The sequence below is a fragment of the Oryzias latipes genome, chromosome 7 (genome assembly GCF_053564925.1).
Source record: "Oryzias latipes strain Hd-rR chromosome 7, Olatipes_Hd-rR_3.1".
NCBI classification, from domain to species: Eukaryota; Metazoa; Chordata; class Actinopteri; order Beloniformes; family Adrianichthyidae; genus Oryzias; species Oryzias latipes.
In genome coordinates, this window is record NC_136243.1 from 9,727,364 (window position 1) to 9,740,239 (window position 12,876).

The following is a 12,876-nucleotide window of genomic DNA, read 5'->3' on the forward strand; positions in this document are numbered from 1 at the left end:
AGGAGTCACTGAGGTGACGTCACCGCCAGTGCAGACGCATTTGGACACGCCTTCTTCGCTGTGTGTGTCCGGGCAGACTCCAGCGCTATTCAGAGCCGCTCCAATAGCCATCCTTACATCACTGGTGTTGAGCCGTGACAGCCAAATATTCTAATATGGTTTGTGGCGGTTTCACCTGCTCCAAAAATGCGCTCTGTTCTCTTAACGTGGTTTACATGGTGAGTGTTCAATATAAATGTTGAGTTCCAGCTGCATTTGTTAAACTCAGCTAGCTAGCTAGCAAGCGCAGTGATGCTAGATGTAAGCTAGGTGACAAGCTAGCCACAGCGCGCATTACTGATGATCCACATGCATGTTGTATGTTCATTTTTTTACTGCATCTACTCTCTGACTCCATCCCACTGGTGACTGGTATGTACCGTATTTTAAATCAAGCCTTTGGTGTTGTAGTTGAGTTTCCCGCAAAGAAAACGTTGGAAGTAGTCGCAGTTAGCTTGTTAGCTAGCTGTCGCCATTACACGCATAGAGATTACCGTTAGAAACTAGGCCGGCTGCCTGATCCAGTGAATGAACCTGACAGTGACATGCGTGAATATGTTGAGTTAGTTATTAATCACATTTCATTCACTGCTATAGGAATTGGGTCGTTTTCACAAGACGTTGAGAGTCCTATAGCGACAATGTGGGTCATGTTAGCTAACAGACGCTAACACTGATGATTGTCATCTTCTGGATCCGCTCCTCGAAATAAATCTAGCCTCTGCCGTCGCTCTTTGTCTTTCTCAGTCAGTCAGTGTATTAGCTTGTACTTCTCTTTAGCCTTCTTGCTAAACTTCGGTGAAAAAACGGCATCTGCAGTTGAACTGATCTCATCCCACTGTTGTTTACGTGAGACCGATGGGAAGTGAATGACATACTCGTGAGTAAGTGATGTCTCATGCTTCCTGAGTCACTGCTAAGCTTGAAACCCATAATTCATCTTCTTCAATCGGTTGCCACAAAAGGGACTCTTTCGTCAGAGATGATCATGTCCACTCAAGCTGCCCCAAATCCCGGAAATCATTCACCCCTACTCAAATGTAACTGATCTTGTAATGAAAGTATTATGACAGTCTTTTACATAGAATCCATACACCTGTCTCCTGTACCATTTTTCCTAATGCATCAAACAGTTCTTGACTCATTTTCAACACTTGCTTAGTTTGCTCGCTGTAGCGCTGTACTTTGACCTTTTCATGGGAGAGTAGCATCTTGTCCCTGTTCAGACACGGTTGTTTAACGAATGATAAGCTACTCACTGAACTGAGGATTCATAACTTATCAGCTGATGCTAATTGCAAAACATGTTCTGTGCTTTTAAGATAAAATCTTTGTGACTTTACTTGGCAAAGGAGCACATTTAAGCTTATGAAGTTAAGCAGATGGTCAAATGTTTCATTGATGCTGATGTAACGGCTGCAGGAAGTTGCTAGTTCCTTTATTAATTTATTTTCCCTTTCAGCATTCAGAACTGTTTGGTTTGCGCATCCAGCTCTTAACTCGACCCCCACATGTTTTAGTAACTGGGTTATCGTTCTGTTTTAGACTTAAGTTTGGGTGTAATATGCCATAATTTCAAGCCGTGCGTCACATTTTTGTCGCTGATGTGTGTTGGAAAAAGAAATTGGATTAAAGAAAATTCAGAGCATGTTGTTCCCACACATTCTTTTAATTATTTCATTTGTGGGGTAATAAGCGCTGCATAAATCAACCTTGCAGTATTCTACGCGGCCTATCAGTTATTTGTCTTATCTTTTGTGGCTGCCCTTGCATTTGTAATCATGCTTGCTTAAGCCCCAGTTTGCTTTAGACATACTCAGTTCATAATGTAATCGTTCTGCAATATTTACGACTCGTTTCATAATTAATATTGAATTATCGCCACGTTTCTATTTCTATTATTCTTTGATTGGAGTTGCATGTTGAGCATAAGTCATCTAAAAAAGAAACAACTCTTTTCATGCATTTAGTTTCTATTTTTAAATGCCCATAATGTGCTTACACTAGAGAAGTGTCTAAAGAATAGATTTAAATCAGTTAAAATACTTGCGCAGGTCAGGAGTTTTTTCTACTCACTGAAGTTGCTTTAAAGAAAATGAGTATTCACTTTCAGTGTAAATGGTATTTCAAAAAAAACGTTGATTTACATCTTGATGAGGGCTGCATGATATGAGGAAAACTTGCAGTGTGTTATATTAGTGATGAATATTGCGATGATGATATTACTTGGGAGACATGAACAAATGGCAAAACAAAAAATAACCATTTCCATTTGAAGTTTATTGAAATAAAATCCAACATTTTGTACAATTTGTACTCCAAAATAACCCTTGTCCAGATAGGAGGCTCCATTCGATTGCTCAACGACATCTAGGGGTCCATCCCATAAGTCAAATGTGTAAAGGGCTCTATTTGACTTGCTAAATACTTCAAGCTGCCATGAAATTCTTTTAGCGTGAGTGTAAACATTCAAAGTAACCATTTATCCCAGTTTAGGCCATCTTTTGTGATATGCATATCGCATTGGCTGATGTTGCAATGACGATACATTTTCGATTTAATATACAGGCTTATATATATTGATTAAATGTCCATCTGCATTAACACAGGTTCCTGTTTGAAGCCTTCACACTTTAAGAGTGCATTAGGTATCCTCTGTTACTTCATGACAGGATAGAATGGGAAACATATTTGTTGACACGTGAGTTACAACATGCTTAAATCCAGAATCGTACATTCTTGTAACATTGAATAAAACTGTCTTTCTGTGGTGGTCATCTTCCTGTTTCGCTTGTGTGGTTTTGTGCGCCTCAGTTTCGGGTCTCATTTGAAATACTTCTGGATCCTCTGTGCCCAGAGTATCGGTATATCAGCTGAATGGTGTTAAAGCACAATCCTACATGATCCTCGTGCTGTCACAGTGGAAACGTTTTAGTTGATAACATTTATTAAGATTGTATAAAACATTCTTTTAACAAATCAGAACAAATGCCTTATTGGGACTGACCACAGCTGAGATGGTGGGATTGCCTAAATCTTTGAGTAAATGGAGCAAGAAATCCTTTTAACCGTCAACTCCTGGTGGAGAATGGATTTGAAGCGTCCTCATACTGAAGAAGGCAGCTTTGTCCACCATCAGGGGTTCCTTGTGAATAAGACTCCACAACTTATGTGTGCTTGATAGAGGATCCACTGCCTCCTGTGTTCTCCATCTCTTCTCCATCTTATAAGCTCTTCAAAAACATTTCATGTTTTATTTGTTTGAAATAAAGGTAACTGTGTTGTCACTTTTAAATGTGAAGGTTGAAATTTGAAAAAATGAAAAAACAATACAGACTTGTGTCTGATGGGCGGCAGGATGAAAGTAGCCAGTAGAGACCTCCCCGCTTTGGTTGTGTGTTGCTCTTTGGTCTTTCCTCCGCTGCCTTTGACTAATAAACGTCTGTGCTTCCTGTAGATGGTGGGGCTGCTGCTCATCGCAGTGGCAGCGTGGGGTAAGGGTTTCGGCTTGGTGTCCAGCATCCACATCATTGGGGGGGTCATAGCGGTGGGTGTGTTCCTGCTGCTCATTGCAATTGTGGGGCTCATCGGAGCCATTCACCACCACCAAGTCATGCTTTTCTTTGTATCCTTTCTGCATGTTTGCATGCTGCAAAAAAAAAAAAAAGCCTCTGGTTGTGACGGAGTTGTGCACTGTATAAGTGCCCCATGGAAATTCCCAGAAGTCTCTGCAAAAACCCAGTGTGTATCGATGCTCACCAGATCAGCAAATATAGACCACAATGCATTGCGTTTGATAGATTTTCAGTGAATATATAATTCAGTTTTTAATAAATCTCAAGTTTTCCTCTTTAGAACACAGTGGATTCATGAATTCTTTTTTGTCGAATGTTTATATTTATTAGGTTTTACTTTAGCAAATTGTTGACGGCCTTAAAACTATTTTTGGGTCTTGTTTTGGGACAAACTAGATTTGCTGTGTAAGATGTAAGCACAGTTATTCTAGTTGGTTCCTCAGGTCTGCACACATAAACCTGATGAGAGGAAATATAAAAAAACACAAATGACTGTTTCAAATTAAGAAATGCTGATTTGACAAAGCCGTCATTTCCTCCTTTTCACGCTGGTCCAGTGTTGTTTCCTAAACGTTTCTCCCAGTACATGGTCATCCTCTTCATCGTTTTCTTATTTCAATTCGGAGTTTCCTGTTCCTGCTTAGCAATGAACCGAGGACAGCAGGTAAGAGGGCTTTTCTTTTCACGCTAAGCAGAACATTTCTGTTTTTTTGTTTTTGTTTGCTTTATTTTGTTGTTTTTGTTGTTACAGGAAGGGCTTCTGAAATCAGCCTGGGGGATCCTAGAAAACAACACTAAGACAGACCTGGAGAGCCAGCTGAACTGCTGTGGGCTGCTCAACGTCACCGACAGCACATTTGACACGGATTTGAGAAACTGTCCTGCTGTAAGTTAAAAAAAAAACATTTCTGAAGTAGATTTCAGTGGAAGATTCTGGCTTAGCAGGAAAACTATCGAGTCATACCTAGGAGGATTTCTTTGTGTGTTTGCCTCTTTCACTGCAGCCGTGCAAACTAAAACGAAGCTGTCCCACCTGCGGGGAAAAGATGCTGAATCATGCAACGGAGGTCCTGAAAATCCTCGGCGGCGTCGGCCTCTTCTTCAGCTTCTCAGAGGTAAGTCCAGCCGACGTGCTGGCTGTTATCTCTGAAAGGAACGCGTCATGTCTTTCAGAGGTGGACTTTATTAGTCAACTTGAACCAAATTCTAAATAGTTTAGGGTTTTTACCTAAATCTTGGGGTTCTTTTGCTTTTTGACAGTAAACTGAACACTGCTGGGTTTGGCCAAAAAAGGCAGAAATGTGAATAAAACCTGCTGTGTGATTTTATTTACTTATTCATCGACAGATTTACGGTAGAACGTGTTGAATTAGGTCTGAAAATGTTTCCAGAATGTAACATTGGTCAGAAATGTCAAGAAATTTTCACTTAAGCTTTTGGTTTCTTAGAGTCCTGAACCTCTGTGAAATCAGACCTGTTTGAATTATTAAAAATATTAAATATAGCATAAATTAGATATAAAGCAGTGTATTTGTATAGGTGTAAGGCAGAGGCGGCACACAGGAAATATTAACGAAGCATGACAGGAAGTAACAGAAAAGTCTAAATTGTGGAGCAAAAAAGGCGAGAAGAGGATCAACCACTGGATTAAATGATAGCGGGAACATGAATACATCATAATGACAGTTGAGTGCAAACAACAAGCTGACAGGGAAATGACTTTGAGAATTTCTTGTTGGTACTAAGAGATTTTGATAACTAACCTAAAACCTCTTAGTGACATTTTCTGTTTACTTTTGCATCATTTTGTGATCAACATGACTAAAATTTGCTGCCATTAAACCTCAAATAAGCCTCTGTGTTAAAAAAAACCTGTAAATTTCATCACTTTTTGGAGCATAGATTAACGATGAATGAATTTGCAGGTTGTGGCGCCGTTTTTTTTTTGTTTTTTTTAAAATATTGTTGGGTCTGAGTTGGTCGTAACTGTTAGCTGTGAAGCTAAAAGTGTGGAGCTGCTGCTTTGAGCTCATGAAGTGGTGATGCTTTCAGCATTGCAGCAAAGGTCCAGGAGTGTGTGGGAACTCAATACTGCAGCTTAAACCCTAATCAATACTGTTCTCCTTGATATGTTTGCCTTTATGCCTGGATCTCCTCACATTGTTTTATTTACAGCCTTTGTGACGTAAACTTAAAGTCCCACTCCAGTCTTCTTTTGGTCTGTAGTGAAATCGTTCCCAGTGGTCTGTCAGCTATGATTATGCAGTTTTTCTAGAATATAGTTTTTGCAGAGCAGCGGTATTTTTCTACTGAAATTCACCTCTGGAGTTGTGGGTGGGACTGTTGGAACGGAGCCCCCTCCCTTCCTCGCTGTTGCAGAGAGCTCTCTGTTTACATGCTCTCCTGCTAGCTTACAGCCCCTCACAACCCCAACCTGGCATTGTTAGTGCAACAAAAATGACACTAATTATTGGAGCTATCCAGTAGGGTTGGGCGATGTCCCTTAAATTGGCCGTTGACGATGGTTGCTGTCAACCATCGGGATGGACGATGACATCGTCGGGGGGGGGGGGGGGGGGGGGGGGGGGGCTATTTTTACATTTTTCGTTCTTATACAACTGCTTTTCGTTTTTTTGCTTTTTTCATTTTATTTCCCAACTAATGACTCATCCGCGATGATCCAGTATAAACCGAGGGAAGTGACTTTAACAAAAAAAGTAACAAACAAAATAGACAAGAAAGAAGTAATCCGCCCCCGCACTTAACTAGTGAAGTGGACCGGCGGAGCGCGGACTTCCAGCTTTGTGTTTGAGGGGAAGGGGGGGGGGGTGCTTTGTTACATGAGTGGTATGTGTGGGAGATTTAAGACTGCGATCCGTCCCGCAGCTCTGGAGGTACGAGCTACAGAACTCAGAACCGGGTCTAAAAGTGTGTGTCTGAGCACAGCTCGGATCGTCAGCACACACAGTGGTTTGAGCTTCAAAGCAGAAATGTCGCTCAGTCCTTAGAAAACAGTCAAAATCACGCGGATTTGTGTTTCCAGTCGTGTCCCGACTAAATAAAGGCTGATGTTATTCTTACATGTTTACGTGCAGCCAGCAAGCAGCACCACCCAAAGCTAATGTTGTTAGCCTGTGTTAGCATACTGCTAACCCTGGCTTCGTTCAGAAAAAGCACTGACCGTACTGACCACACGGATTAAAATTCAAATGATGAGCGAACAGGTGTTTCTTAATAACCATAACATTATTAAAAGCACGTTTAGAAGATCATCTCGTATTTTACCGAGCTGACATGTCAATGTATATAGCCGCTCGGCGCTGTTTAATATTGTTTTGTATTGAATTGTTACATTCAATAAAGTTTGAAAAAAAAAGCCGCTCGGCGGAATTTATATCCTTCCGGTTTTCAAACCCTACTGCGCATGTGCGAATGATTTATTCCGACGGAAAGTGTGACCTTAGTGAACGTTTTTATATTCTGAAAACATTTTTCTGGGCCCATGTACACGGTTGGATTCTAATCTGACCATTGATCCCATCAAGATATTTTGTACATGTAACCGCGGCTTATGGTGTCGACTCGCAACGTGGCGGGGGCGTGGCATCACGATGGTGGTCTCTCCATCAGGATGTCAGTCACCCATCATCGTCCATCGGCACAACCCTACTATCCAGCTTTGATCCAGATTCCAAAAAATGTTTACGGATCTATTTGTCTGCAAGTGGATGATCAGAATGGAGCAGAGCAGGGAGCCTATTAGCATATTTTCTACGTTGTAGTATAGTTACGTTCCTGAATTATCGCGAGATAGGCAGATAGAGAGGGCGGGAAAGGGAGAAGGACAGGAGACGAGGAAGCTGGAAGATTGAATGAAAGGTGTGTCTAATAAAACAAGATAAAACTAAACTAAAGGACTGTTTATTTAGACAACACAACATTATTGGCGACGAGGATTATTTTTCAAAGGACCCCATGAAGAAGAAGGACGATTAGGATTTACGTCCCAGCCAAGGAAGACAGAAAAGAAAATTCAGCAATGTCGTCTGACGAGCAGCTCCAAGGATCTGCACGAGCTGCACCAGGACCAAGCTATGCTCAGCTTGCCCCGCCGGTTCCGCTGAACCTTAGCGCATCAGACTTATTCACGGAATATAACCTATGGATGGACTCCTATAGATTTTTCGAAATTGCCTGTGGTACGATTAATGCACAAGATTCGGTAAGAAGAGCCACACTGTTGCATTGCATAGGAGCGCCAACTCAGAGGATTTTTGCCAATCTTCCTGGAGACAAAGGTACGCATGCTCAGACTGTTGCTGTGCTAGACGCGTATTTTACTCCGCGGAGAAATATACGCGACACAAGTTTCGGCTCCGAGCTCAGTACCCTGATGAAACCGTTGATGCGTTTCTAAATGCATTAAGAGAGCTGTCAAATCAAGTGAATTTCACTAAGAAAAGTGCACGCTCAAATGGCGGATGTGCAACCGGAGCGGCGCGCGACACTAAAGGCAGCCACAAGCGAGCCGACAGCGACACCCAGTGTCACAGATGCGGAATGAACACTCACACAGCAGATGAATGCGGTGCAAAGACAGCGACGTGTCTTTTCTGTCGGAAAACAGGACATTACTACCTTTACCTGAGACTGAGTATAACGAGTATGTGGAAACATATGTAGACAAAGTCCTGTCATTAACCATGCATGGAGTACAAGCTATGAGCCTTCAGGACATAAAGCAGAAAACAGCTGAGGATGAAACACTGAAACAACTACATGAAATCATTGAAACAGGAACATGGCCAAATCCAGTTCCGGTGGAACTGCAGCCATATAACAGATGTGCAAAAGAGTTATGTACATATGACGGACTTCTACTGAGAGGACACAGGATAGTGCTACCCAGAGAAATGGTAAGACAAGCACTGCAGATTGGACACGAGACTCACCAAGGGGTGGTTCGTACCAAACAATATCTAAGGAGTAAATTCTACTGGCCCAACATGGACTTAGATGTAGAAAGACTGATCAGAAACTGCTCCGCCTGTGTTCTCAACCAGCCACTACATGAAGACCAACCCCTCCAACCACTGGAACTGGATTTGGCCATGTTCCTGTCTCAATGATTTCATGTAGTTGTTTCAGGAGAAACACCAGCCATGTTAATGTTTGGAAGAGACATCCGCACTAAATGTCCAAATCTTGAAAAAGATCTACCTCTAACAGAAAAGGAGAAAGCAACCGATGTAAGAAAGCATCACAAGGAATACCAAACCAAAATGAAACACTACGCTGACCAGACCAGCAGAGCCAAGGAGCACAATTTTAAAGCAGGTGATATAGTTTATATTGCAAGTATGGAAAATGGAAAACTGGATCCAACATTCAGAGAGACTCGCTATGTATTGCTGAAGAACACCTCTGACAGCTCATTTGAACTGGTCAACACAGAGGATGGATCTAAAGTGATCAGGAATGTCAAACATCTTCGTAAAACACCATTGGAGGTTGACTTTGACATACCAGAGCCTTCATCAGCCTGCAGTGAACCAAACTATCATAAGGCAAAGGATGCGTCAACTGCGGAGACTACTCCAGCACTTGAGATTCCACCAGAACGTGACCCCTCTTCATCTGATGTCATCACTACCAGGAAAGGCCGGGTTATCAGAAAGCCCATCAGATACAGAGAGACTTAAATAGAAAAAAAACAAAACAAAACAATAACATGTATATGTTCTCATTATTGACAAGTTTTGTTACAACTGTATTTGAAAAGAATTTGATTTAATTTGAGAACAAAGTGATTTGTTTATTATAAGAAAATTTAGTTTGAGAACAATGTGATTTGTTTATTAAGAAAATTTATGTGGTAGGAAGTTTTTATTCTAAACAAGGGAGGAAAATGTAGTATAGTTAAGTTCCTGAATTATCGCGAGATAGGCAGATAGAGAGGGCGGGAAAGGGAGAAGGACAGGAGACGAGGAAGCTGTAAGATTGAATGAAAGGTGTGTCTAATAAAACAAGATAAAACTAAACTAAAGGACTGTTTATTTAGACAACACAACATACGTCATAAATAAACTGTTTTTTAAAAACGACATTTTTAAAACAATTTGAATTAAAGAAAAATATTCAAACAGAATTTTGAGCTTAATAATCTTTATGCTTTTGAACAAAAACAGGCCAGAGAGAAAATTAAAAAACATTAAAAACATTATTTCTTAGTGTCTGAAGTTTTTAGATTTCTAAATTGTTAACTCAGATATCCCAGAAGTGTCATTTGTGTGCACAAAACACATCAACAGTAAGATGAGCAGAACTGTAAAGACTTTGATGTTTGCAGTATTACTTCAAAGAAACAAAGACTGTTGCATCACGTTGCAGGAACTTTTACCAAGGTTGGCTACAAATAGATTAAATGTTCTGCATCACTCCACTGGCTTCTTTAAAACAAACGTTTTCTTCATCTGGACAAAAACAAGCAGTAAGAGGTGAACTCTCTCTGAACTGATGCTTTATTTAACCTATTGTGACGATCAGCACATATATCGCTTTCCTTTGCCGCTGCAGCCGAGGTCGGTGCCGGCTCATCAACGTGCCGCCGCACCATGTAACAATTAGCCCGCTTTTTGTGGAAAAAATGATCTAAACTGAAAAAATAACAAGAAAAAGTACTAAAAAGTAGTGGAATATTTACTTTTTTCGTATGTGACCATGGTATAAGCGGGGTAATGCCCGACAAAGTGTGAATTTTCGATAATTAAAGCTGGCCGTGGAAGCCTGATCTTCTGATGCAAAGTGTAAGAACACACTTCACGAAGTGTAAATAATTCACATTAATAAGCATTAAAGCGTTAATTTTTATAAATGAATCACACGCGTTAACGTTAAAAACCCGATTAAAAACACAATTTTCTTCAGAGTGGGCCTTTAGATCAGTTTCATGTGTAGATAAATGTTGAATAATGTACTGTTTTTAACGATGCGTGATGATTTTTCTTTCAGATCCTGGGGGTGTGGCTGGCCGTGCGCTACAGGAACCAGAAGGATCCGCGAGCAAACCCGAGCGCCTTCCTATAGTCTGGCTAACCTTGCGAAGCAGCAAACACACCTGTAGACACACTGGTACACACCTTATGACACACATGTAGAGGCACGCATTCAGCCTTTCACACACACACACACACACACACACTCAAAGCCACACACCCACAAAAACAGAATGGACGAGCGCACTCAGCACCTGACATCACTGAAAAACAAAACACACGCCGTCACCAGAGACTGAGGAACCGCAGAGACCGGTTCGGAGCTGAAGCTGGAAGTGCCGCGTACTCGTGCATGAAAGGGTTATTTCTCAAACTGACAGGTGTGACCTGTTCGGCCTTGATTTGAGTACCAGGTTTCCTGACTGCAGCTTGCTTCGTTGGTGAGACATCTTTGCATGTGCCCTGCCCCCCCACGCACACCAACGGCCTTTTTGTCCATCATCCCACAAACCAACTTCTGACAGTCCAACCAGGGACTTGTATGCACCTTGAACTTCCTGTTGTCTTTAGTGTCGTGCCGCCACTTACCAACGGTGATTTTGTATCTGAACTTGTCCGGTGTGATGACGGGGGCAGCCTCAGCGCGTGGTGTAAAGTCGTTTTGGAAATGTGCATCTCAAACGTAGATCTGTCTTTTGGATGTAGGCCTTTTAGGTCATGTAGTTGCTTGACGGTTTCTAATAGTGTTGATCTGAGCCAGCCACCTTCCAGGGCGCGACATTCACCTGCCCTGATGCTGTAAATACTCATCCTTATAATGACGTGTTTGAAACGTGTCCCTTTCTGTTGTGGGGGGGGTTTAGCTGGAAGAATTGCAGGGTTGAAACTCTCGGTACCATCATACACCTTACCTGTGTTTATTATGTTCTGTGTCACTCAGTGACCTTTGCTTAGTGTAGATCCTACTGTTAGAAAAGTGTAACTGGAAAGAAAAACCATGAAATTGTGATATAACCTTCATGATTCTCAATTAGAAAAAAAATCCTCTAGATCTGACCTTAACATCTGTTTTTATTTCAGCATTTATTGTATCTGAAATTATTTACTTTTTTTTTTTGCTTGTTTTTGCTTCTGTCGCCATCACTCGTCTATCAGTGTTAAAAATGCTTTGTAAATACGCTCATTGAATATGTTCGGGGTTTATTTAAGTCGTATGCACATTGAAAACGTGTTTGTTTTCATATAATTTTGCTCCGTGTTTGTCGTCTTCTGTTGATGATGATTTGCTGAAGACCAGTCTTTTCAGAAATGTGTTTCTTGTCCTATAAGTTGCTTTTACCTTTTAAGAACTAACCTGATCCGTCAGGACAAAAGTCATTTTGTGTGAAGCTGTGATTTTTGCCGGTGTGGAGTTCCTGCTGCTGGTTTGGCATAAGTGCAACATTTGACGGATATCATATCATGTGACACCTTGCATTGAATTTGTGTGCACTTGTTTTTGAACTGTGTTTTTAATTTTCCAAATATTAAAGTCTTAAATTAAAATTCTTCTTTTTGTGCTTTGTTGTCTTGAACGGGAATTCAGTTTGTGTCATAGTGATAATATGGATTTAAATGTCCACATCCTTGTTTTCTGTAATCCAGCTGTTATCCCACTTTAGGCCACAAGATGGCCGTTTGAGGTCCGGCTTTGACAGCACCTGAAGCCATGACACCCAGCAGAAAGCTTTCTGCCTGAAATCAGATTGACTGCATCCTGCTGGAGTGTGATGCTATCAACACAGCAGATTTGATTTGGCCTCCCTGGTTGGAGGTTTTAATTCCCTGTGATAGTCCTTCAGAAGGACCCCTAATCCCTTCAGCTGGGGCGGTTCCTTCAAATGTGTGGGGAGAGCAGAAGGAAAGCTCAAGAACACTCTGATGTGGGAATGGAGACAACACAAACCACAATTAATTCTATACCTTTGAACGAGGATAAAACATTTCTTAAATTATTATTGTGTTTGGAGACCCACTGATCATCTTTTAATCTTTTTTCACAGCGTTCCCAGTGGACTTTTATAAAATAATGGTTTCTGCAGACCGGCTGTAGTTCCCCTCCCTGTTGCTGAGAGCTCCCTGCGTACATGCTCTCCCGCTAGCTTACAGCCCCTCACACCCCCAACCTACCAGTAGCAGTGCAACCAAAATAAAGGTTAATATTGAAGCCACCCAGCCGTACATTTTTGACCCAGATTCCACCTCAGATAAGGAAAACAAAGACACAC

General features: G+C 41.4%; 1 protein-coding gene across 1 annotated transcript; it reads left to right on the plus strand.

Moving 5' to 3' along the window:
- Positions 1 to 12,154, plus strand: tspan31 (tetraspanin 31). Its single transcript, XM_004071019.5, has 6 exons — positions 1 to 218; positions 3,497 to 3,664; positions 4,198 to 4,278; positions 4,366 to 4,500; positions 4,619 to 4,729; positions 10,626 to 12,154. Exons 1-6 carry the CDS (start codon positions 156 to 158, stop codon positions 10,698 to 10,700), a joined length of 633 nt encoding a protein of 210 aa, XP_004071067.2. The 5' UTR covers positions 1 to 155; the 3' UTR covers positions 10,701 to 12,154.
- Positions 12,155 to 12,876: the final 722 nt, after the last annotated feature.

Excerpts from the sequence above, each read along its gene's own strand:
- tspan31 (XM_004071019.5), top strand. The coding sequence starts at position 156 with ATGGTTTGTGGCGGTTTCACCTGCTCCAAAAATGCGCTCTGTTCTCTT. Across the intron at positions 4,501-4,618 it reads ATTTGAGAAACTGTCCTGCT|CCGTGCAAACTAAAACGAAG; the intron begins GTAAGTTAAAAA and ends CTTTCACTGCAG. Across the intron at positions 4,730-10,625 it reads TCTTCTTCAGCTTCTCAGAG|ATCCTGGGGGTGTGGCTGGC; the intron begins GTAAGTCCAGCC and ends TTTTTCTTTCAG.